The following is a 25,130-nucleotide window of genomic DNA, read 5'->3' as shown; positions in this document are numbered from 1 at the left end:
TGCCCCAATACTCAAATGCCCAGTGGGTCATAGCCATCAAGCTTTAAGAACATTAAATATGGCCACAGCTGTTATTTCTCTTTCTTGTTTTATCACCTCCTTGTAAAACAGCTCCCACCTCTTTTCCCTTCACTGCCTTTGCTGCTTATTTAACTCCCTGTACTCTTGTCTTGTCTTCACATGATATGTGGTAAAAGGCATTTGATTAGAAGGTTTAGATGCTATTGTGCTGTTCAAACAAGCAGTGATTATATTTGTATTGTTTATTTTTTAAACTGCCTGTTTATGTAAATTATTGAAAGCACTGTGTTATAGTGGTATAAAGCTAAATTAGTTATTTCTTTTCAAAGAAAAGAAATTTGATGACTATTTGAAATGCACATGAACCTAAGGAGTATTTTCCATGATATATTACTTGGGTTTAGTTTTGACACTTTGTGTTACTATGTTACAAAGATAACAGAATTCTATTTTGCGCTAACACATTAAAAATATACAGTAGAACCCCAACTAATCAACCTTTGATCAAACAACTTACTGTTTTACCTCACATACACAATACAGTGTTTAAGATCAAATGATGGCATAGCTTTCCAACATATGTTTAGCTGTTGTGGTGCATCTAAGGAACTGGAGGAATGTAACTGTACTGCAAGTGTGTTGATTAAGCAAGGTAAAAAATGAATAGATGGATAAGTAGATATAAATGGTAATCTACTAATGTAATAGGCTTATATTACTGTGAATATTATCATTGATACAAAGATAACAGTACTACACAAACCTTTCCAACCTAAGCCTGCATAGTGTTCTGTGCATTGTATGCAATGACTAGTGTACTGCACCATTTGTCTGTCTACAGTCCAACCTGCTGGACAGACTGATTATTCTAAACACACACATCACTCTATATGTATTTTGATTTATCACTGAATACAGAACTCTGTTTTTTAGAATGTCCAAACCATTCTGCACAATGCTCAAAATTAAGTTAAATTAATCTAATCCCATTTTTTTGAATATATCACAATTCCATTGGGTCACAAGTTTACATATATGCATGAAATGTATGTGTTCCGAACAACGATATATTATTTACCCTTTACAACTCCAGGCACCTCACACACCAGATAAACAAGACTTGAGCTGGAAGAACTTTTTGCCCAAGTTGAGCTGTAGTGGTGGGGGATGGGATTGCAGGCTGCTTGTTCTGATCGACACGTTTGCAAAAGAAAAGACGCTAATGGAGAGGTGCGAAGGAATTTAAGGTGCCCGGGATTACAAATTTTTTCGTAGGCTTTAGGGATTCTAGTGTTAACTGTCCCTTTGGAGAGCTTGGAAAATTCCAGAAAATGATGTCAAGTCTTTAGGCATTTAGACAATTCACTTCTGATACCCAGTTAGCCTATTTGGAGTCAATATGTTAAGGTCTACCATCAAACTCACTGCCTGCTTGCTGGACATAATGGGAAAATCAAAAGAAATCAGCCAAGACATATTATAATAATAAAATGTGAAATAATTTGTCTGTGAACATTTTTGGAAAAAAATACATATGCCCTGCACTGAGTAGATGTCTTAAACGATATGCCAAATTTATAGTTTGTTAGTATAAAACCCGTGAAAGGGTTATAAAGTAAGTTTTAAAGAATTCACCCTAAGTGTATGTAAACCTCTGACTTCTACTGCATGTATGCTGGCATATTATATATGTTTTCTATGTAAAAGGATGACTCAAAGCAGAGACTGCAAATGACTAAAAGATAAAAATTTGAACAGTGGATGTAAACGGTGAGTTTTTTGTGTCAACCTTGTATCCTGTTATGATCTGGGCAAAGACACATAAAGCGTCTACACTGAGCTGACTTACACCTGTTAGTAAAATGAATGATCCTGAAGCAGACATGACACACTAAACTGTTCTTTTGAGCTTGATTTTAGTGTACAACACCCATAATTATATCTAAAGTAAATTATTGCAGCTTAGCAATGTACAATCTTAAATAAATACTTTACATGTAATTATAGTTTTCATACAGGACATGTTTAGCCCGAACAAACTGATATGTTGCTTCTTTCAATGGGTAGACTAGTAATTAATGAGTCCAAAGAAGACACCCCATCGCTTTGTTGACTATTAAGCCCTTGGTTATAACTAGAGAAGTAAAAAAATGTAACATTCTACATTAAAAAGCTATTGAATATCTGGTTACAAACATTGACATTTGTTGTGAACTTTATTAACATGAATCAAGATTTAAAACTAACCTTTAAAATAATGAGTAATATAAACCATCCTGTATATACATAAATAAATATAAAACATTGTTTCTCTAAAATGGATGTCAAACTGAAATAAACCTGCATTGACGTTGGTAGTGTTAGTTCACCCAAGGGTGGACTTATTTTCGAAGTTTGGTAGGATCTCGTATTGTGCCTTTTGCTGCTGATCAGAACTTTCCATGAATCAGAACTGGAGTAAGTATGCAGGAAAGTAAGTACATTGTTGCATATTACACAGACATAATTCTGAAAATAAAATGGATTATCTGTTTTCAGAAATCTTGTGAGATGTTACTTGCCTGTCTTTATATATATGTTTTTCTTTTTTTCTTACAGCCAGAACCTACTTCCACAAATAAATGGCAGCTTGACAAATGGCTAAACAAAGTAAATCCCCACAATAAGACTCTAATCAGCAGCCAGACCGATGGTCATAGTCTCAGTGGAACACAAGAGGACACTCAGCAAACTGAAAATCAGGGACAAAGCAAAGGGAAGCCCAACCTTGTTTTGTCACAGCCAGAGAGCAAGGAGAGGGCCCTTCTGAGTCCCATCAGGGAGAAAGCCAAACCCAGAGCAGGTCAGAAGACTCCAGAGGGAAAAATTGCAAAACTGAAATCTCCAGTTCAAGTGGAATTGGCACCACCGCGACGGTCAACTGGCAAAAAACAGCCCAAGAAGGTGGAGAGGGCTGCTAGCGTGGAGGAGTACAACTGGCCCAAACCAAATAACCCTAGCTCCACTCCAAAGGAGAAGGAAACACCACCTGAACCTCCTAAGGCAAGGACCAAAGGTGGCAGTGGCAAAACTGCTCCAAGGAAAGAGCCCAGATCAAATGCAGCAGGACCACCGCTGGATAAGAAGAAGCACAGAGGTGCAAGCAAAATAGTCCCAAAGTCAAAAGAGTTTATTGAGACAGAATCCTCATCTTCAGAGTGCCATTCTGATCAAGAAGATCTAGTTAAAGTTGGTGTTTCCTGCCCAGGCACTGTCAGTAGCACTTTGCTTAAAACAAAAGACTGTAACAGCAACAGTTTGATCTTGAACAGCCTTAACAGTGCCTGTAGAACATCAGTTGATCCCATTAACAGTGACTTGTTGGAGGATCACCTTTTCTCTCCAATACCTATTGTCCAAAATGAACTATTGTCTCCTTTACGGGAATATGAAGAGATCAAATCTTTATGGGTGAAAATTGAACTTAGCTTCCTGTCCAGAATTCCAGGACAAGATCTTCCTGAACCAACGCCTATAAAGATTGAGTCTCAGGATTGCAGCACTAAGCACAGGAGGCAGTCCCCGGTTTCAACAGTCACAGAAAGATCCTCCAGCAAATCCAAAAGAAAACACAAGGCAAGTTAACCACACTAGTAAATTTGCATTAAGAGGAAAACAACGGAAAAATGAGTTAAGAAAACCATCTGAAATAGTTGCATATTGTACATGTCTTATTTCATTTCCATACTGCATTGGTTAACTTGTTGAGTCATAGACAGCAGCTTTAAATGTTCAAAACAAATCCACCCTTAATGAGACGCAAGTGGATGAGACTTCTGTGGCATGCCTTGATCACTGTCTAGAAAATGTTTGGTCATCATAATATGTTGTTTTCTTTCACTGACATGAGGTTAACTGGCATATTTAACATATTTTAACAAGTCTGTGACACTGCAGGGCACAGTGAAAAGAATATAAAACACTTTCGCAACAGTGGGTCACAATAATTAACACGGCTATTAAAAAGCAATTTGAGAAGCCTCACCAGCATCTTTAGCAAAATTATGCCATACTAAAATTATATGTATTCAGCTTGCATTTACATTTTCAGAATGACAAAGAATTTTGCATATGGGCAAAATCATTTCAGAGTAAGGTGTCCCTATGGCAGCTTTATATGTCTTTATATTATAACAAGCAAGTAAATTATATTGTAACAATGTATATTCTATTAGTTTGTTCTGAAGAGTAGATAGAGGCATAATGCAACAAACACAATTTTTATATTAATATGAGATTATACTATTGACTCTGATGGCAATACAAAAATTTAAGAATATGGAATTTAATATTATATTCCAATTCTATTTTGGCCCCAGATACAGTATACTGAATTAGCTGTACACTAGTTGAGAATGATTTGGAGAGCTTCACAGTAAGGCATTGCAGTAGTCAATTTTTCTTTATACACATTAGTGAATACTTTTTCTGTAATCTAGAAAATAAGCAGTGACCCTCAATTTGTAATATTTCAGAGCAGGAGAAAGAAGTTTGTTGAAAAGAAATGAACTTTAACAGTTAAGGGGTAGATCGATATTGATACCTAACTTTCATTTGAATTTAGACTAAATAAAATTATTGCCTTTTGGAGCGAAATGTTTTCAAAATTTGATTTTTATTTTAAGATTTTCTACCTTCTAAAACATTTTTTTTCAGTTTTTTAATTTATCATCTGTTTCATATTAATGGCAAAATAAAAGATGTGTGGTATGTGCATTAATTATAGAGGGAGTTGTATTTGGCTTCAACAAATTCTTGAACTTTTGCATAATTGTGTGAATTTGTGTGACACAGTGAAAGGAAACAATTTGACGTTTAGAATGACAAGAGCTTGCATTCAAAGGAGATAATATGCTTTTTCTCAAATTTATCACTATCTCTGAAATCTTTAATAGTTTTTCTTTCCATGTAATGCATATTAAAGGTATTGTTCTAAGTTAGAAATACTATATAGTTTAGCATATCCTCAGTATTTGAGGGAACCTTTTTTATTCTGGGCTATTGTGCATCCCAAGAGAGAGAGATAGAGAGAGACGTGATCAATAATAGTGGCAAAATACAGAGATAACAGAAGACATGTAGAAAAATTGTGAAAATGTTAAAATTGCATAATGTTTGTATGACTGGAGACTTCAGAAGTTAAGTGCAGTAGTTTAATCCAAATTAGTACTTTTGGGATACAACTGAATCTGGTAGTATGGCAAACGATGATCCCATTCGACACTGGTGATAACACTTTCCTGCATTTGGAGGTAGTAATGCCTCTGGGTGTTCAGAAGTTGATAATTTGTATTATTATAAAGAGTTTCTTCCCTTGCAAAATCATAATTATCCTTGAATGATGATATAAGGCAGAACTTTTCTGTGTTTTTGATGACTGCTGTTGCCAGGATCTTGGCATCAGTGTGTGGTATAGCGGGTCCATAACTCATGTCAAAAGGGCCAGTTTAAATAAATAATCGCCACACTCGCGGCTTAGAGTGGGGGCGTGGTAAGTGTGGCGAATCGGTTCCCGGGGTGATTCGTTGATGCGGGCGATTCTCACTTAAGTGCACAGGTGAGGAGTCGTCCACATCCATAATTGTTCCTGGGAGCTGTTGATTGCCACAGATGATCCACGTCCCCGTAATTAAATAGAAGCACGAGGCGGTTAGCAGGTGGATGGAGAAAATCAGAGAGAAAGAAACGGAGGTTGCAGGAAGCAGCGAGGAGAGAGAGCTGGTGTGAGCGAGCGAGCGCTCATAGGTAGCTGGACAGTGAGCCCTAGCGGGGTGTTTGGCCAACACCTAGGGCAGGTGGTAGTGGTTGCTCCCACTGAGCATTCTGAGGAGCGGGAGTGACCAGCTGAAGGGCGGCTTGCCATAGAAGACAGTGGGAGTCGGGAGGCTTGGAAGGAGAAGCCCAACATGAGCGTCCTGGCCGTTGGGTGGGTGAAAGTCAAGTCTCGGTCTGGAGTGAGCACAACCGAAGTCAGGGATCGGGAAGCCTCCAGACCAGTTGAATGGACAGAAGGTCAGGTGCAGGTAGGGCGACTCCCCTGTTGAGAATCCTGATGGGAGAAGCAGGGGGAGCCGTCAGGGAAAAGAAGCACCAGGCTTTGTTTTTAAAGAGACTGCTTCCAGTCGTTATTTTAACCTAATTTTAAAGGATTTATTTATTGTTTTAACCTCCACTTCAGTTCTGTTTTAATGGATTATTTATTTATTGAAGATTTGGAAGACACTGCACTTTATTTATTTGAACCCCTTGTTTTGACTTTTGTTATTGTTTTAATAAAAGCACTTGGCACTTTTTTACACCATCCCCTTGCTCCATTTGTTGTGCCTCACTGCTGAGCTCATCGGTGCCATTACCGACAGTGCTGGGTTCAAGGGCTCCCGAAAGTAAGATGGGAGCATGGAGCAGAACCCGCATCGTCACACAGTGTTAATGAGAAAAAAATAATCTATATGATTTTGTAGTTCTTGGGCTACTTTTCTTTTTGTTTAGCTCAACTGATAGAAAAGCTTGCTCACATTTTTGGTAGTGTCTCATTTCTGTGGTTGGATAAAGAGAGAGGATAATTAGTTTTTTTTTTTTTGTCTTGGAATATTGGAGTATCGGTTCCGTTAAGCAAACTTTTAATTAGGGCCTAATTATTCATGCATTCCGGTGAGCATAATGCTGCATAATAGTCCTTAAAAACCCTATTTATTTAATCTTGTTTAATAGTTCTTTATCTGTTGATAGTATTGACTTAGGTAATGAGTTTTGTGGTCTCCATCTTATGTATGTGTTTTGCTAAAATATGTGCATTTCCTTCCATCTTCATGATGTAAATGCTATTTAAGTTAAATCCATTCAGTGATTTTGGTAAATACTTAAAAGATCAATGTAAGTGAAAAGTGTGAGTTATTCTGCATATTCCTTTTAAGTTTTTGTGTTGAGCTCTACCTATTCTCGAAGTTTCCTTTTATGTTATTCACTGTACTTGTATGTTAATTTCCCCTATTTCTCGAGTTTTAGAGTAGTTTTGGAATATTGGCCCACCCATTCTTTTTTATTCTGAAACAGCCTCTCACATGCAATGGATTCCTGGTGAAGCAATTTCTTACATTTCTTACACACTGTAAGTTAGCACTTTGTTTGATTTTACTACAAAATTAAATCCTTTGACATTCCAGTTTTTAGATTTAGAGTTCACTGAACAGGTAGGTATATTCTATCCTCTAGTCTAAGGCATCTATCAAGCTGAAAAAAGAAAGGCAGATAAAAGTCGAAACTACCCTTGTTTTCTCTGACTTGTTATATCAAGCACAATTCAGTATTATTTATACCTGTGATAGCATTTGTGGGCAAGAGTCCAAACTGAAACAAACCAACAAACGTCTGCAAAGCTGAAGAGAATGTGTTATTCCATGTATAAAATATATAAATACTTATCAAATTCCGTGATGGCTTTGGAATAAATTCTGGTGGGACCACATGGACCTTTGGGTATGACATTGTCAGGAAGGGCTGAGTCATCCTGAGAAGCCATACAGAGTGTGTGTGTGTGTGTGTGTGTGTGTGTGTGTGTGTGTGTGTGTGTGAGTAATTGAGAAAAATGATCAGGCGTTAACACTTAACGAGGGCCACTCTTCTGCTGGTCTGGGTATGGGGCTGCTGGCGAGACTTGAGAAGTATCCTGATTTGGGTCATGAAGATGAGGAAAGTGTTTGCAGATGGTGTTGCCTTTGACCACAATTGAGCAATGTGAGGTGGAGCTGGCAGGGTGAATTTTCAACTAGTTGACAATGAAAAGACACAATGTTTTTCTTGTTTCAAGACATTTTTTTTAGTTTTAGTATTTTTGTTTTTGATTCTTTTTTTTTTTTATTATTTAAATTTTTAACCATTGTCTAGTTTAAGTTTTTCATTCTATTTGTTTTTAGTTTCAAGGTAAAGTTTTCACTATTGTCTAGTTGGTGCTAAGGTGTCACCTGTTGCATGGCTGCACTCTGGTCCTAATCTGAGATCCTGAGTTGGTTTGTCATGTGGTGGGTGCAGCAACAGCGCATGCTCCTAACCTCTCTCTCTCTCTCTCTCTCTCTCTCTCTCTCTCTCTCTCTCTCTCTCTCTCTCTCTCTCTCTAGTTTTAGTTTTTATTTAGATTTTCATTCTATTTATAGTTTATTTAGTTTTACTTTTCCACCATTTTTTAGGTTTAGTTTTTATTTAGTTTTCATTTGATTTCTTAGTTTTTATTAGGTGTTAGTTTTTCATCATGTTCTACTTTTAGATTTATTTAAGTTTTTCATCCTCTTTTAGAGAATGATTTAGTTTTCACCAATTAACTTGTAGTTTTGTCACATTTTATTATTTTGTTTTACTCACCAAAATTGCAGTTGTTTACAAGTATAAGATCTGTTTTCTTTATAGTTGTCAAATTGTATGTCATTCACGTTGTACCTGTCAACTCACTACATACAACATTATCTATCTGTGACAGAACTCAATTTTCTCATGATAAGGAGACATTTTAAGGCTTCCAATGTAATCAAAGCTACAGGAACCAAACAGGTAGTGTGCTCTGATGTCATTTGATACTTTAATCCACAATAAGTTTAAACAAATGGTTATTTCATTTCAAAAATGCTTTCATTTTTATTTGTGTGTTTCCCTTTGTGAGCTGTAAAATAATTGCACACAAATACTTTCATTTAATACTTGTTTTATATAGTTCATTGATGCTGACTATATATTGTCTGCCTATTTCCAAATTTTGAAAAAGTGTTAATTTCATGTGAATATTACTTTGGTTATTTTTTAAATACTCCTGAAGCCACTACTTGATTTTGTTAATTACAGCAATAAAAGAAAAAGATGAAAGCTTTCCAGTTACATAGCAGTTGCGCCAAAACCCCCTTTCTTTGACAAACCCCATGGGGGAAACTCATATTAGACCAGAGGCATAATCAGAGGTGGGTCTAAGACCCAAACAATGGCTAAAGCTAATGATGTGTATGGTATATAGTGCATTTCTACAAACATATTATTTGTATCAAATATGGAACAGCTGTTATACTAGCATCTCAGATCATTCACTTACAGTAATAAGCAACATGTGAGACCTGGATAGCTCCTTGGGAACCTAAACTGAGTGAATGTAATTTATCAGCACATATAGGAATAAATGTACTTTGGAAATTGAGAGTGCACTTGTAATATCCAGCTGTAACACAGGTAATCGTCCTGCATTTCACACACTCGGGCCACATACACCTGGAGAGAAGATGCAAACTCCCCACATATCCTGAGCAGGCTAGCAATCAAACCTGAGCTCATGGCATTGTGTGACAGGAACCCTCTCTGTGATACTACACCATCCATATCCAAAATCACAACTCATAACCTGATTAAAACAGTTTCTAAATCTGCAACATTAGCTCAGCTGATGGCATAGATTGCATGCTAAATTTCAGTTTTATCTTGTCGCTGCAAAGATAGAGCCAGTAAGCAAGCAATATCTTTGTGAAAAAAGGCAGTTACTTTTTTCCATAAATACACATCTGTAACTAGCTGTTGTACTTGAGCCCTACTAAGAAATTCATCTTTTTTTATTCTATCAATTTACACTGATTTAACAGTTAGATATTGCTGTATAATATGATAGTTATAATAGTCTTAGTAATTATTTCTTTTTTTTTTTTTTGCAAATAGCAAATCTAGTGAGAAAATGACGTTTTCATATGTTTTCATAAAACACACACACAGGCTACAGATGCCAGTTGCTGAAATTCCTACCTTGTTTTTCTATTCAGTGACCTTCACAAATACTACACTGTATGGTTCTAATTTTTTAAACTAATTAGCATGTCTTCCAAAGGTACAGGTGACATGGTTTAAGCACATTATCCTTGAAGTTTACTAAAAGCTGCCACTCCCTGACTACTAATGTGATATGTGTGACTGACGGTCAGTTATGGACAATGAGATCCACAGAATAAGTGTTTAGCAAGGTGTTGATGCTGTGATATTCATTCTCAGTTCTACAAAGAAAAACTGAATGGTTGCTGAAAATGACCAATGAAATCCACAGAATATTGCATCTGCTGGCAAGATTCTGACAGCCACAGCAAGGAGAATTTCTAGACGCTTATGAAGCAATATTCTTCTACAAGTGATCATGTGGGTTTTAAATATACTGTACCTGCAACTACACACTCATATGTAAGTTATGCACAGAGACTAGTGTGGAGAAAATCCTAATTAAAATTACAAAAACTAGTCTATATTTCATTTTTATTTCCTCATATTTGTTTATTTTCACTTTTCAGACTTTTTTGTTTCAATTTTAGTCAAGAAAATGATTAGTTTTCCATTAACGACATTTCATTTTAGTTTTCTGTAACGAGAATGGTACTACTTGATTGCGGCCATGGAAGATCGGAGTGTAGACATTGGAGAGTGACTGAAAAAACGGGTAGCTTCCAGTAAACTTGGCTTAAGGAAGTGACGGAGGGACATTGCTTTTCACAACGCATTAACTTACCAGCAACAGGGATGATAAAATGTCAGCTGAATAATTCCATGAAATCGCACAAAATGAAAATGTTCAGCACATCATTTTGTTATACAATACTACCTCCAAAGGACAGTATTCAAAGATATCTTAACATCAGTTGCTCAACCTCCAAAAGCAGAAAGACAAATGAATATGCATATGTTTCTAATTTTGGTTCAATGGGCAAAGTTCTAAATTGTATTGTGCATAAGTAATTAATGTGATTTATGAAAGTAATTATGGCTACTCCAAAACAGCAAATGTGCAGGTTCATGCACCCTATAAATTGTTTCACAAAAAATCAATAAGTGGGTCAATTAAAACGTCTCTAGCCTTCAAGCCCTGAGGTAACACTGATAAGTTCGGGCTGCACAGACACACGTGTCAAAAGGTATGTTGAAAACTTGCTGAGTCCATGGACCTTCCCAACCAAATATTAAATATGCTAACATCACTAGGCACAAAGAAAATTTCACATATTCAGAGTAAAAGTACTATTCCAGATGAGAAGTTGCATTGAGCCTATAATGGAAAACTGGAGAAAATGATTATGTTTAGTTTGATATAAGCATTTTATCAATACGTTAAATTGTTGAGGTGAGCTTACTATGTACTGAATTTTTGATCAACGGTGTGCCCACTAACTGCCATTAATGCAGAGACATCATTGACTAAATTTCTATAGAAATATCAATAAATCTGGGGAATTTCCTAATTGACACTAACTGTTGTATAAATTGGAAAGTTGAGAGCCTCTTTAGATGTAGCAAGTGGTTTAAATGAAGTCAGGATCAGTGGCATTTACCAGTTGACTGCAAACACTATCCTAAAGCTCTTTACACAATGGTTACTACTAAAAGAAATGCCAACATGCAAGTTAGAATTTGCTTTTACAAGTTGATCCAGGGACTGAACTCGAAACCTTCACCTCACGAACCAAGAGGCTTCACTGACTAGTAGTATGAAGAGTGTCATGTGACACGGAATGGGAAAGAAAGGTGCTTTCATGTCAGTTAATCACAAGGAGGCGATGAAGCAGTACTGCCTCTGTAAAATATTAATTTTCAGGAAGTTTAATGAAATATACCAGTTGTGTAGGAGATGTATCTGTGTTTGCTTCTTTCTTGTGTACTTTTCTGAACCAGTTTTCTGCATTCTATATGTGTCATCTCAAAAAAGACATACCAGCAAAAGTAAAAGAATGGGTTAAGTTCTTGTATTTGTGTTCTTGTTTTTTAACCAGATTATTTAGTGAACAAATTCCTTTACAGTAGACCCCCGCAAAGACGCTGATGAGGGTTCAGGGTTCGCGGCCGCAGTCGTTCGTGGATTTTTCCTTAAAACCTAGCTAATAATTGTTAGCGGAAACCGCAAATATCCTCCGCAATTTTTTATGGCTTTTTTTGTCGCAATACTGCACTGTAGAGTGAACAGGAAGCAATGGTAGATGAAAACATGGCTTGGGATGGTGAAAGTAGCCAATCCGAGAGCGTACTCTACTAGAATTTGAAACTGTAACTCCCAGCAGTCCCTGCAGTGGCTCCGATTGGTCCTCTGCTGAGGGTGCAGGGGCTGTTGGGGTCAAAGGATGTCAGCACGGCTTTTAAAAAGGGGGGCCGGTAACCAAAAGAAAAAAAAAGTTTTTGTAATTTGTGTTTCAAGTTCCTGTCTCTCTGCCTGCCTTCTGTTGGGTTACCTGTACTTATTTGTTTTGCCCTGGATCATTTCATGGTTGGGGTCTGGATTGTCTGCCATCTGCCTGTGTACATGAGGACTGTAAGTGGATTCACTGCTATCCTGCAAAGAAAGGAGCGCTCCTAAACCCATCCACCCGTCTTCACCATTTCAGGAACTACCAGTAGGACTATCTTTACATTTCCATTCAACATGTGAATCTCTGGACTATCTATCTTCATCATTACATTTAATCCGTTGCCGTTTTTCATGGACTTTACTGTGTGTGTTTTGGTGGTGCTTTTTTGTATTTAATGTATAATTGCCGTAAGGGGAACAGGGGTGGTATCGTTGTTTTCATTAAATTCTTTATTTGCTGTTTGATTTCCGGTTTGCTTTGTTTTTGTCTCTGTTTGTGAGTGCATGTGGGTCAGGTCAAGGCTGGGTGCGTCCCTGGAATCTCCACCATAAAAATAAATAAATCACTGTCTTCTTGACGGTGTGAATCTTAGCAACATTGGACCGCTACAGCTTTATTCATTTCTCCTTGATGCTGATTATTGCCCTGTGATGCATCTCCAGCAGAGTGTTCTTGTGTTTTCCATTTTGTTCTTCTTAATCCTTCAACTGCCGCAACTGGCTATAGTCATTTCCCAGTGCCATTTGCCAGTACGTAGGAGCCGATTATATTCGGCAGTGTACATTCATTGAACACCGCAACTGGCTATTGTCGGTTCCCAGTGCAATTTACCAGCACGCCGGAGCTGATCAGTCAGTGCCATACATTCGTTGAGCAGCCAGCTCATGACCACTGCCGGCCACTGCAGCCTCACTGTCTCTGGGATTGAGCCGCTGCACTAGACTAGCCTGCCAGCGTCAGCGTTTACCTCTGTGTGCTTGCATGCAGCCAGTTCAAGCAGTTGCACCTTGTACATATTGTTCCAGTAGTTTTTTAAATAGTTTTTACAGTTCATTGGCAGTGTGTAAAATGATCAGTGTTGCAGTAAGTGTGATGCTCTTTGCATGAAAAAAATATGTTCCATTAAAATTTCACTTTTTCTTTGTGAATTGTGATCTTTACTTAAAAAGTGCAGCAAAAAAGTATTTGGCATAAAGGGATGCATTAACCCCCAAGTATGTGGCAGTTTAAGGGTTAAAGCCCCAAGATGCCGTCGAAACTCCCTGCACCTTCTAAAGCGTCTGGTAATGAAAACCCACTTGCATGAATTACAGTACATATAGTGGTAACATCAGTATTTTACATTCTAGCACTGCAGGTGACATATCAGTACAGTACTGTACAGTATACGGGTTTATTTTTACATTCTTTTTTTAGTTAATGTAAGCTGAAGTTGAAATGAAATTTAAGTGTTTTGGGGGCACATTTAGGGTTTAAACTATAAAAATAGGCATTTTTTTAACCACATCCATAAGTCGCGGTTTTTCACAATTCATGGGTGCTCTAGGAACGTAACCCCCGCGAATTTTGAAGGTGTACTATATATAGAACAAGTAATGGGTTTATTTGTTCAAAATGCTTATACTTGTCATGAAAGTGTGACCTCAAGATGTTTCTATGTGCCATCCAACTCTTAGAATTCTGTTGCTCTTGGAATGCTCTCTAATGCATCTCTGCACCAAGTTGAATTTGACTGCCTATGTTTCTGAATCCTAACCTGGTTGCTGTCTGTGTTTGTCTGTATTTTCAATGTTCTCCCTGTATCTGTATAGATTTTCATTGGATACTTTGGTCCTCCTTCTACAGCACATCCCGGTGTTTAACACTAGAATTACCAGAGCCTATGAAAAAACTCGTAAATCTGGCCCACCTTAAATCCCTTCGCACCTCTCCGTCAGTGTCTTTTGTCTTCTAAATGTGTTGACAAGCCCAAGCAACATGTAGTCATGAACTGTATAATGTGTGAAGGTGTTTATTTGATATTTGGCCATCAGCCTTCACACATTATACAGTTCGTGTCTACATTTTGTTATTTATTACTAAAACATGAAAAATGTTTCTGTTTTAATGATGTGTTTACATAGATTGTTGTACAGTAGACACAAAACACATAGCACATTATTTCCCCTTACAATTCTGAGTAGCTCACTCCCAGATAATCAATCAAGGCAGGAACTGGGAGAACTTCTTGCCCATTCTGAGGCGGTGGGGGGAATGGCATAGCAGGCTGCTTGCTGCTTGGGCTTATCGATGCATTTAGAAGACAAAAGACGCTGATGGAGAGGTTCGAAGGGATTTAAGGTGGGCCGGATTTACGAGTTTTATCGTAGGCTCTAGTAAATCTAGTGTTAAATAGTATCTATAAATTGGCACGGTGCAAGTACAGTATGTGTAGATAAGTGGGCCAGAAGTGTCTTGTAATAGACTGACATCACATCCAGTATTGTGCTCTGCATTAGCGTTTGTTGCTGCTGGGAAAGGTGGTGTCTCCCATGACCCTGAACTGGATAACCAAGTATAGCTAAAGAAAGAGTTAATTACCCACTCCAGGAAGAGAGTGCCAGACTCAGAAAATCTAGTCTTGAGGTTCACACTCCTGCACTGGTTCAGCTGGATCATTGTGGCCACCAGTGAGCACGTTTAGATAAAATCTGTCATCAGACTTGCAGACTGTCCCACGGGAACAGTGGCCGTAGAGGCTTCCTGCATCATGTTGTCAAATAATGAAATCCTACATTGTGTGGTGTAGACATTACTATAAATTTACCACTACCTTATTTTATTGCACTTGCAGCGGTCACTTTTTAACTGGAATGAGATTAATGTGAAGTCATATGATACTGTTTATTATTCTAGACTTTTTATTGTGTTAGAGCAGAAAATGAAGCAAAGTCTAGCTTTCGCAGATGAGACAGCCAATAAAAATGTCTATGAATCTAACAGACACCGTGATCATGATTAAAAGATTTTTTTTCCTATGTCAAGATGCCCAAAGTATTAACTTGTTATTTTAGTCTGTTAATGAAATCATCATCATCATAGATAGATAGATAGATAGATAGATAGATAGATAGATAGATAGATAGATAGATAGATAGATAGATAGATAGATAGATAGATAGATAGATAGATAGATAGATAGATAGATAGATAGATAGATAGATAGATAGATAGATAGATACACCAAAAGAAAAGTTTTGATCATTTTTATGAATCTCTTCATCATAAGTGTTTGTAATTTATTGGCTAGAAACAGAAGGCCTGTAAGTAAAGACAGTATTTATAAGATATATTATTTAGACAATAAATACAGAGAGGTATGGAAATGACCAATAGCTGTAGGGATCTGGGTTTAGTTTTCTGTCCAGGTACTGTTTAAGTGGCGTTTTCATGTTCTCCTTGTGCTTGTGTGCATTTCAGGCTGATTGGTGACACTAATTTGGCTCACTATGATTGAATGTCTGCAGTGAGCTGGCGCTCTGCCCGGAATTTGTTCCTGCCTTGCACCCTGTGTTGGCTGGGATTGGCTCCAGCAGACCCCCTTGACCCTGCTTTAGGATATAGCATGTTGGATAATGGATGGATGGATGAATGATTGAATGTGTGAGATGGCACCCCTTCCATTTTTGGTTCCTAATATTTCTGAAATAATTTATTATACATTGTTGGAAAGGTTCGGGGAATGGGTTTTTGCTAGATGAATTTGAAGGTAAATAATCCAAAACTTGTATGAGTAAAGGCAGACATTTTATTTTGCTTTTTCCAGTATGTTGTATGAATCCTGTTACAGAGTATTTTGATTTACTGATGAGACACAAACATAGGTAATAACTTAAAATTGTGTATTTTTTCTGTGTCTTTCTCTTTCCAGTGTGAAATTTCAGATCCACTGTCAGGCAATAAGAAGCTACGATTAGAAAAGGAGAATACTTTGCTCCCGCCTTGCATATCACCAATTCACAGCCACAAACCCTGCAGCACAAAAGAGTAGGTGTTTCTTACAAGATTTATTACCAAATACTCTCTGAGTGTGTGCATTTCCTTGTTTTCTATTTTATGTTCTTGATCAATAACCCTGTCTATTCATGACATGAGTTGAAGCTATAATAAAAGAATTGTTCTTTTTCCATTTTTTCATGTTTCTCACCAGAGCTGAATAATGTGTTTTGTAAGCATTTAGGAGAGGTGATTGCTTATTCACTTTGGCCTTCCTCTTTCTCTTCTGTACATTCCCTATATATTAGGGACTCACTAGGTGCCTTAATAAATAGCAAACTTGAATCAGTTTTGCTACATTGGGTTTCATTCCCACTCCTGTCTTTTAATTTGTCTTGCACTTTCTATTGAATTGTAAAAGAACTGTAAAATAAAATAGCTCACATTTCAAGCAGCATATTATGTAAACAGCTTTTTTACCATGTGCTACAGATAAATGCTGAATCACATCCTAACATAAAAGTGACTGACAAACTAACTAAAGTATTGTTCATAAAAGAACCAAGGTATTGTTCTTTGCAACAGTTTGCGACTGTTAAATTTCAATATGTTAATTTGATTTTGACCAAAATCCTACAGTAACTGTAAACTCCTCAGGCAACTGAATAAAGTCTGATTTATTATTTTTTTTTATGTATTGAAAATGGTATAATGGAATACCACCAACTTAGTCATATTTCAGTAGCATTAGAAATCCGCAAACATCCTCCCTGTCTTGTGTGGGTGTGTGTATGTGTCTAATAGGGATATGCAAATTTGAACAGCAAGTGGCAATTCAAACTCTTGAATTCATTAAAGAGCTGCCACATTTATAGCACTTTCGCACTCAATAAAAGCAAAGTGCTCCAGGAACTTTAAAGAGTTTTGATTGGCTCTTAAATTTGCATACCATCTTAACCCAGAGTATTAATGTGTCATGTCTTTACCGTTAATACCTACAAGCTGTTCTGTTCTTCGAGGCTGCCTCACGAATTTTCAGGGTAAACTTTTAAAAGCTCTGTTACCCATTTCTTCAAGTTTTGTTTATAGACATCTTAAGACCCCGTAGCCTTTTTCAGAATGTGCCTCACCTGTGACAGGAAATTGGACTTATAACACAATGTATCTATATATACAGTATAAAGCTGACTAAAAAAAATGGAGATATCTGAGGAAAATTCATCCTCAACAAAAATTATTTTTATGCAAGAAAATGGAGAAAGTCATGATGCTGTTGCTTATTTAATAGAATGTGATCTTGTTGCATGACTGCGGCAGTTTGATAATGTTCTGACTGCAAGTCAGTGGCATCATGACTCCTGTGCCACCAAATGTTTTTTTAACTTTATATTATTTAAGTTAGTATACAAGAATATATGCAGAAGAATAAATATCAACCTACACATATAAGTAATAACAAAAATAAAAAATTGTTGATCATGATCAAATTATCTTTTATCATAGAAAAAAGATGTTCTAAAAATTAAGCACATTCAGACCAATCATTCTTTACTTCTGTCTGCTTCTTTCATATGACTTGACTGGCTTCTACACTTAGCTGTGAGTTTAAAAAGATCACTCTGGTTCAAAAGTTCATTAATATTCTCTACATTTCTCTGTTTGTATATATGCTGTTGTAATAACTATGGAATTCCTTCCATAAGAAAACCAAAATGGCTTATTGAGTGCAAAATTTTATTAGTACTAGTATATGTGCATGTCTACTGTGTACATATACTCTATATATATAACCCCCTGCTTGCTTCACTCGCCAACCCCCATGCTAGCGCTACGCACTAGCCTCTTTGTAGTTCTGCCGCTCATGTATGGGGATACAGATGTACAATTTAAACAGATTTAAATTTTCATTTGAAGTTTTACATTTGCATCAACGCGACATATAACTAACTGCCCGCAATTGAATTTCGTTTCTTTCCCTCTATTAAATAATGCGACTTTTTCAAATGTTTGGCTCTGAGATTTGTTAATTGTCTTTGCAAAAAGCTATTTTAATGGGAAACTGTTAACATTTTAATACGAATGTCATATCTGGATCTCCTTTGTTGTCTAATGTTATCCGCGGAAGATGTACTACATTACCTTTCTTGGATACATCCTTCTTTCTACAGTAATTCATGCAGTGGAAACTGGACCGTGTTAACGGTTGTAGATATTCTTTGTGATATTGTAAGTTGATGTTTTCATCTTCCCCACGATAACCATCAACTGTTTCAGCATAGTCTATTGATACGCGTTTAATCATTTTGCTGTGTTAACAATCAACATTCTTGGCGTAAATTTGTTTGACTTCCTCGTTTCTAGGTGCTAGGATTGCCCATGTACTAATTTTTTCTGTTGATAACCCTTCATGATGAAATTCTTCCAAAAGATTTGGACATAATACGTCTTCTTTAATTGGGAACTTAAAGTGAGTAAAACGTTAAAATTTCTAAGAGCTGAGAGTGCAGGAAGTGTGTCTGACAAAAGCATTCACAAGACTGAGAGGTGAGAGTACTGTGGTCTTGTTTAAAAATGGTTGATAGGACGGAGTGACTTGAAAGAATCTCATGGCAATATTCTCGTCTCGTGGGACTTTAAAAAATCTTTTCCAAAAAGTGTAGTCTCGATTTTTTTATATTATATATATATATATATATATATATATATATATATATATATATATATATATATATATATATATATATATATATATATATATATATATACACGGAGGTGGCAGAGTTACAGATGTTAAGATTTGCATTGGGTGTGACGAGGATGGACAGGATTAGAAACGAGTACATTAGAGGGTCATCTCAGGTTCGAAGGTTGGAAGATAATGTCAGAAAGGCAAGATTGAGTTGGTTTGGACATGTGCAGAGAAGAGATGCTGGGTATATTGGGAGAAGGATGCTAAGAATAGAGCTGCCAGGCAAGAGGAAAAGAGGAAGGCATAAGATAACGTTTATGGATGTGGTGAGAGAGGACTTGCAGGTGATGGGTGTCACAGAGCAAGATGTAGAGGACAGAAAGATATGGAAAAAGATGATCTGCTGTGGCAACCCCTAAGGGGAGCAGCCAAAAGAAGAAGATATACATGCACACTATACAGACAGTATGTGTGTATATGTATGCATGTGTGTAGTAAGAAAGGTAAGAGGAGACGTGAGAAGGGCTGGGGTACCACAGGATGAACCTCATTTAATAGCAAGTGTTTTGCCAAAAAAACAACAAAACAAAGAAGTTAGTGCCAGTGCACTGGTGGGAGAAACATCTTATGCAGATGCACGTACACTATGAATGCCCTCTTCTGGTGAGACATTGTTTTAAGTAAGTCCTGGGTGGAAGAGGCGTGACTTTTGGAAAAAGAGAGGAAGTGACATGAGCAGTTCCCCAGCCTGCAATCATCAGATATGAGAACAACAAACCTGAGACAGCACCAACCTGTGTTCTGGGGTAGAATTACATTTAGTTTAGAAGACGTGAAGATACCCCCTAAGCACACTTCTGTAACTATATATATAGTACAGTGATCCCTCACTATATCGCGCTTCGCCTTTCGCGGCTTCACTCCATCGCGGATTTTATATGTAAGCATATTTAAATATATATCGCGGATTTTTTGCTGGTTCGCGGATTTCTGCGGACAATGGGTCTTTTAATTTCTGGTACATGCTTCCTCAGTTGGTTTGCCCAGTTGATTTCATACAAGGGACGCTATTGGCAGATGGCTGAGAAGCTAGATTGCTTACTTTTATCTCTCTCTTGCGCTGTCTTTCTCTGATCCTGACGTATGGGGATTGAGTAGGGGGGCTGTTCGCACACCTAGACGATATGGACACTCGTCTAAAAATGCTGAAAGATTATCTTCACGTTGCTATCTTTTGTGCAGCTGCTTCCTGAAACGACATGCTGCACGGTGCTTCGCATACTTAAAAGCTCGAAGGGCACGTATTGATTTTTGACTGAAAAACAAACTCTGTCTCTCTCTATCTCTCTCTCTCCCCCTGCTCCTGACAGAGGGGGTGTGAGCTGCCGCCTTCAACAGCTTTGTGCCGCGGTGCTTCGCATACTTAAAAGCCAAACAGCCCTATTGATTTGTTTGCTAGAGATTGTTTTCTCTATCTATGTGACATTCTGTGCTCCTGACACGCACTCCTTTGAAGAGGAAGATATGTTTGCATTCTTTTAATTGTGAGACGGAACTGTCATCTCTGTCTTGTCATGGAGCACAGTTTAAACTTTTGAAAAAGAGACAAATGTTTGTTTGCAGTGTTTGAATAACGTTCCTGTCTCTCTACAACCTCCTGTGTTTCTGCGCAAATCTGTGACCCAAGCATGACAATATAAAAATAACCATATAAACATATGGTTTCTACTTCGCGGATTTTCTTATTTCGCGGGTGGCTCTGGAACGCAACCCCCGCGATGGAGGAGGGATTACTGTATAATGTTATGTCTGTTTATGTTTTAGTGTTTTTTTGTGTTTAAGTTGCAGTTTTTTTTCAGTATTTATTTCAAATTATTGTATGGAACGTTGATGCATAAATGGAAGTGCACTTACTAAGAAAAAAATTAATTGAACTGAATGTTTTTTAAGTTTTCTTTTTACAATTTATGCACGCATTTTAAATTGCAACACTAAATTGATATATATATACTGTGGCTCTGTACAAATCATGCTGCTTTTTTAAACTTCTTGATACATATTACTGTGGCCCTTTAATAATAGCCTGTGTAAATAAAGAGGACTACCACAGTGTGCATGTGTACAAAGAAAAAAAAATAAGTATAGGTATCTCCATGCTGAAAAAATAAAGTTACAAGAGGAATTAATTTAAGTGTTGAACAATCATACAAGGGCAATAGGCAATTAAAACAATCAGATCCCCCCTTTATGCATGAAATCTTTTTAGAGTGCACCTGGAATATTTGTGCTGTTGATTCACCATCAGCTTTGCCTAAGGTTACTAACCTACACTTATGTGTTCAGTAACACTGCTGACAACTGTAGTTGATATGGTAGATGCATTTGCTTCCATGTCATTTAATAATGTTTTTCAATTTAACATCAACAGAAGGTTAAAACACAGTTTAATGAACAATATGCATGAAAACAAAAAGGAATCTGGCATTTTTTTATTTTTTCCCCTTGGGGTGTTACAAAGAAAAAATCTACAGTATGTATTAATTATCAATCAAATAAAGGAATTTTTTAATGAAGTGAAACCCCATATCCTTTCAGGATTTATTTTTTTCTTAATTCAGAACCTCACCAGAGAAATTAAATGTATTTAGTTTATGCAAACCTATTGCACACATAGCACCATTCCCATTGAGATTTGAAGAATATTGCAGAATAACTGATACAATAGTTAGCCCGGGCCTGCTTTATACTTTGCTAGTAAATGGGATTAAGAATGCATTTAATTTATTATGTTTAGCAACTAAATAATTCTGACTCAAAAGAGTTCTGCAAGAGTTGCCTTTAATTTTGATAATAAAAATAAGTTAAAATATGCTGATTCTCTGGTCCCAGTTCAACGGAAGAAAGGTTATTGGTATCTGTTTATTCTGTTCCTTGGATTTCATTTAATTTCCCACTTGATTTGCAAATAGTTTCAAAGGAAAGTAGTTATTAAAAAGGCAGAGTGTGGTCACTGTTCATTTGCAACAGTGTAAATGTTTTGTTGGCTGCTGATAATTTCACACCTTAAGTCATTCTCCAATTAAATGTTTCACTGTGAAAATAGTCTTTTGCTCAGTAAAATGCTTATTAATTTAACTATAAATATATGAAATTAGTATTTATTTCTATTTGCCACTCCATCTGCTCTTCCATCTTCCCATTTTCCATGCTAGATGTTTTCTTCTAATGCCCAGTCATAGAAGGCTAAAGCCTATTCTGACACTTTTCTTTAAAGCATGAGCATCACTTTAAATATATTATGATTGAGATTGCGTGATTTCAAAAGGAGGAAAATATTTTTATATTTGGCCAATATTTTAAATATTATGAAATGTATTTTTCAGTTTAAATTCCTCAGATTTCAAACTTCGAGGGCAGAGTAGGATATGCCAATGTTTATTGGCTTACTGAGCTGAAAAACACCTGATGATGTGAAAATACATCTGAATTAGATAAGGGCTTCTGCAGAAATCACAGCTGGAATCGCTGCCCTTTTTCATTTTTTGAATAAAATGTAACCAACACTTTAGTTATACTTGTTAACATATCCCAAAGGGGAATTAGTCTATGCACTTGAGTCAGCACTTATAATTTTAGCCATAAAAAATTCAGGTTTGTGTAGTTGAGTATAGTGAATAAATATAACATCTTACTCATAATAAATAATAATGTTAAGTATGATTAATAAGAAGGAATCTGGGTGTTTAAAAATACAATTTTTTCATTGACATACTGTAATTACTATTAACAATAAGATGTTAATTCACTCATGATTGAAACGTCTATTAAGATATTTGCCTATAAATTGCCAATTGGCATATCTCTCAAAAAAAAAAATCTTGGAAGGCTTGGAAGGAGACGATACGTGGTCTTGTCCGAAAACAATTTGACGTCCCGCGGCAGAGACTTTAACGTCACGCGAGACAAGGAAGTGAGACAAAAGGACAGCTGCTGTACAAGCTTTTAAATGATCGACGCGCAGTGAGACAAGAAGAACACGCAGCTCGGCAGCAGTGGCAGAAAGACAGCAGCTGCTCAGACCGCATCTCCTCAGCGTATTTTTCAGTCCCCCCGACAACACGAGCAGCAGAGACCCCTAGTAGAGATTTAAAGTAAAGAGAGGTGTGTAACATACTTGTTAGACCACATCTGCTACCAGATATCATTTTGGGTCTCATATTGCAAAAGGAACCTAACAGCACTTGAGAATCTCCAATGAAGTGCTACCACCATGAATTCACAAAGTTTTCAGATCCCTTCACTTTCTTGCGTTATTGTGTTATAAATTTAATATATAGATTGGCCATTTTGCCCATCAATCCACACTTTATATAACCTGTTCTGAGGAAAGTATGAAAATGTATTAAAAATCAAAAACAGAAATCTCTCCTTTATACAAAGCATTCTGTCCCTTTGCTGTGGCACTGCAAAAGGTGTGTGGAACATTTCAAATCATTTGCTTTAATTATCTTTGAAATGTGTTAAAACATGATTGAAATTCACCTATGACAAAACAAATTGATTAGACAGTTTTAAAAGGCCCACGCCTGTGTATATAACAGTGCATGTCAGGACAAAAATCAAGGCATGAAGTCCAAGGGAACTCTCTGTAGACTTCCATGATAAAGCTGTGGTGAGTCATAAATCAGGACAAGGGTGTAAAACCATTTATAAAGCTTTGAGTATTCCCAGCAGCACTGTGGCCTCAATAATAGAGACATGGAAGAAGATTGGATCAATTTCCCATTTAGCCAAATTTGAGTAATTGTGCAAAAAAGGGCTTTGGTGAGGGAGGTGAGAATCCAGTGGTCACTCTAACAGAGCTTCAGTAGTCCTCTGCTGTCAGAAGGACATCTATCTGAGCAGCACTCCATCAACCAAGAGTTTATGGTAGAGTGTCTAGACAGCAGCCACTCTTGAGTGAAAAGCAGATGATAGTTTAAAGGTCTCTGTGAGCATGAGGAAAATTATTCTCTGGTCTCACAAGACAAACATTGAAGTCTCTGGGCAGAACTCCAGACACTGTGTCTAGCGAGGACCAGCCACTGATCATCACATGCCTAATACTATGGGGCAGAGCTGAGGGAAAAAAGAACATGTGCTCCAGAGTGATACAACCTCAGACTGAGGCAATGGTTCACCTTTCAGCATGACAATGACCTGAAGCATAAAGCGAAGACAATTCTGAAGTGGCATCAGGGCAAGTCTCTAACACTCCATGAGTGGCCCAGCGAAAGCTTAGACTTTGACCCTATAGAACATCTGTGGAGAGACCTGAAGATGGAACCTTACAGATCCTTGATTTTCCAATCTCACAGAGCTTGAGAGGATTTGCCAGGATGAACTTTCTAAATTCAGATATGCAAAGATTGTAGTGACTTACCCAAGAAGACTTATTGAGACTTCTAACAAAGTACAGAGTTATGGGTCTGAATACTTATTTGAATAAGAGATTTCAGTTTTTTTATTTTTTTAAAGAATCTCCATACCTTTCTGACAACATTTATTCACGTTGTCATTATGGGTTATTGAATGTAGATTGGTGGGCAAAAATGGCAAATGTAGCCATATAAAATTAAATGTACAATAAAGTGTGCAGAAAGTGAGAGTGGTCCACTAATAAATTTAATTTCAAGATGACCTATAAAGAAAGATTGAAAGGGCTGAACATTTCATCTTAATACAGGAGAAGTGGAGAGGTAACATGCCAGAAGTATTTAAAAATATGACTTATGAAGTAAAGCAGATGTCAACAAGACCAAAGGAACACAAATTTGCTCTCATTTCATTTGATTGATCACGTTGTCTTTTTGTCCAGAAGAAGAATTTAGTTTTGTTCTAGTCAATAATACTAAATTATATTGAATAGCAAAAAAGCTAAGATACAGTACAATAACAGGGTGCTGCTTTTCACATTTCTCTAGCAGTAAAACACACTTAAGTCATCTTACTTGTATACAATACAAAATAACATTCAAGAACAAAAGAAAAAATAAAGAAATGTAATGTAGATACCTGGTAGATGTCTCATGTTACTGAGCAGTGTGTAGCACCCTGGGGACCTTCATAACTTGACTCAGCAGTTTCATAGGAATATTATGTGAATAAGAAATGATGAGCTACTGCATATAAGGATGAGTGGGCTCTTGTCATTTCTTATGGTCTTAGTAACTAGTTTATAACCCAAAACTATAATATGCACATCCATGAAGTCTGTTCCTGGTGTGTAACCACTTTAAGTTTCACTC

At 36.9% G+C, this 25,130-nt stretch overlaps 1 protein-coding gene across 2 annotated transcripts in view; it reads left to right on the top strand.

The window, feature by feature from the left end:
• The window catches only part of aff2 (AF4/FMR2 family, member 2), a 684,414-nt gene that overhangs the window by 588,431 nt on the left and 70,853 nt on the right, over nucleotides 1-25,130 (top strand). For both annotated transcript variants that reach the window (XM_051935183.1, XM_028816861.2), the window contains exons 11-12: nucleotides 2,620-3,636; nucleotides 16,090-16,205. In XM_051935183.1, coding sequence (XP_051791143.1) covers nucleotides 2,620-3,636; nucleotides 16,090-16,205 — 1,133 coding nt within the window. The remainder of the gene's footprint in view (nucleotides 1-2,619; nucleotides 3,637-16,089; nucleotides 16,206-25,130) is intronic.

This window comes from Erpetoichthys calabaricus, chromosome 12, assembly GCF_900747795.2.
Source record: "Erpetoichthys calabaricus chromosome 12, fErpCal1.3, whole genome shotgun sequence".
In the NCBI taxonomy this organism is placed as follows: domain Eukaryota; kingdom Metazoa; phylum Chordata; class Cladistia; order Polypteriformes; family Polypteridae; genus Erpetoichthys; species Erpetoichthys calabaricus.
Note: the sequence above shows the minus strand (reverse complement) of the source record. Positions and strands in the feature narration are given on the sequence as shown.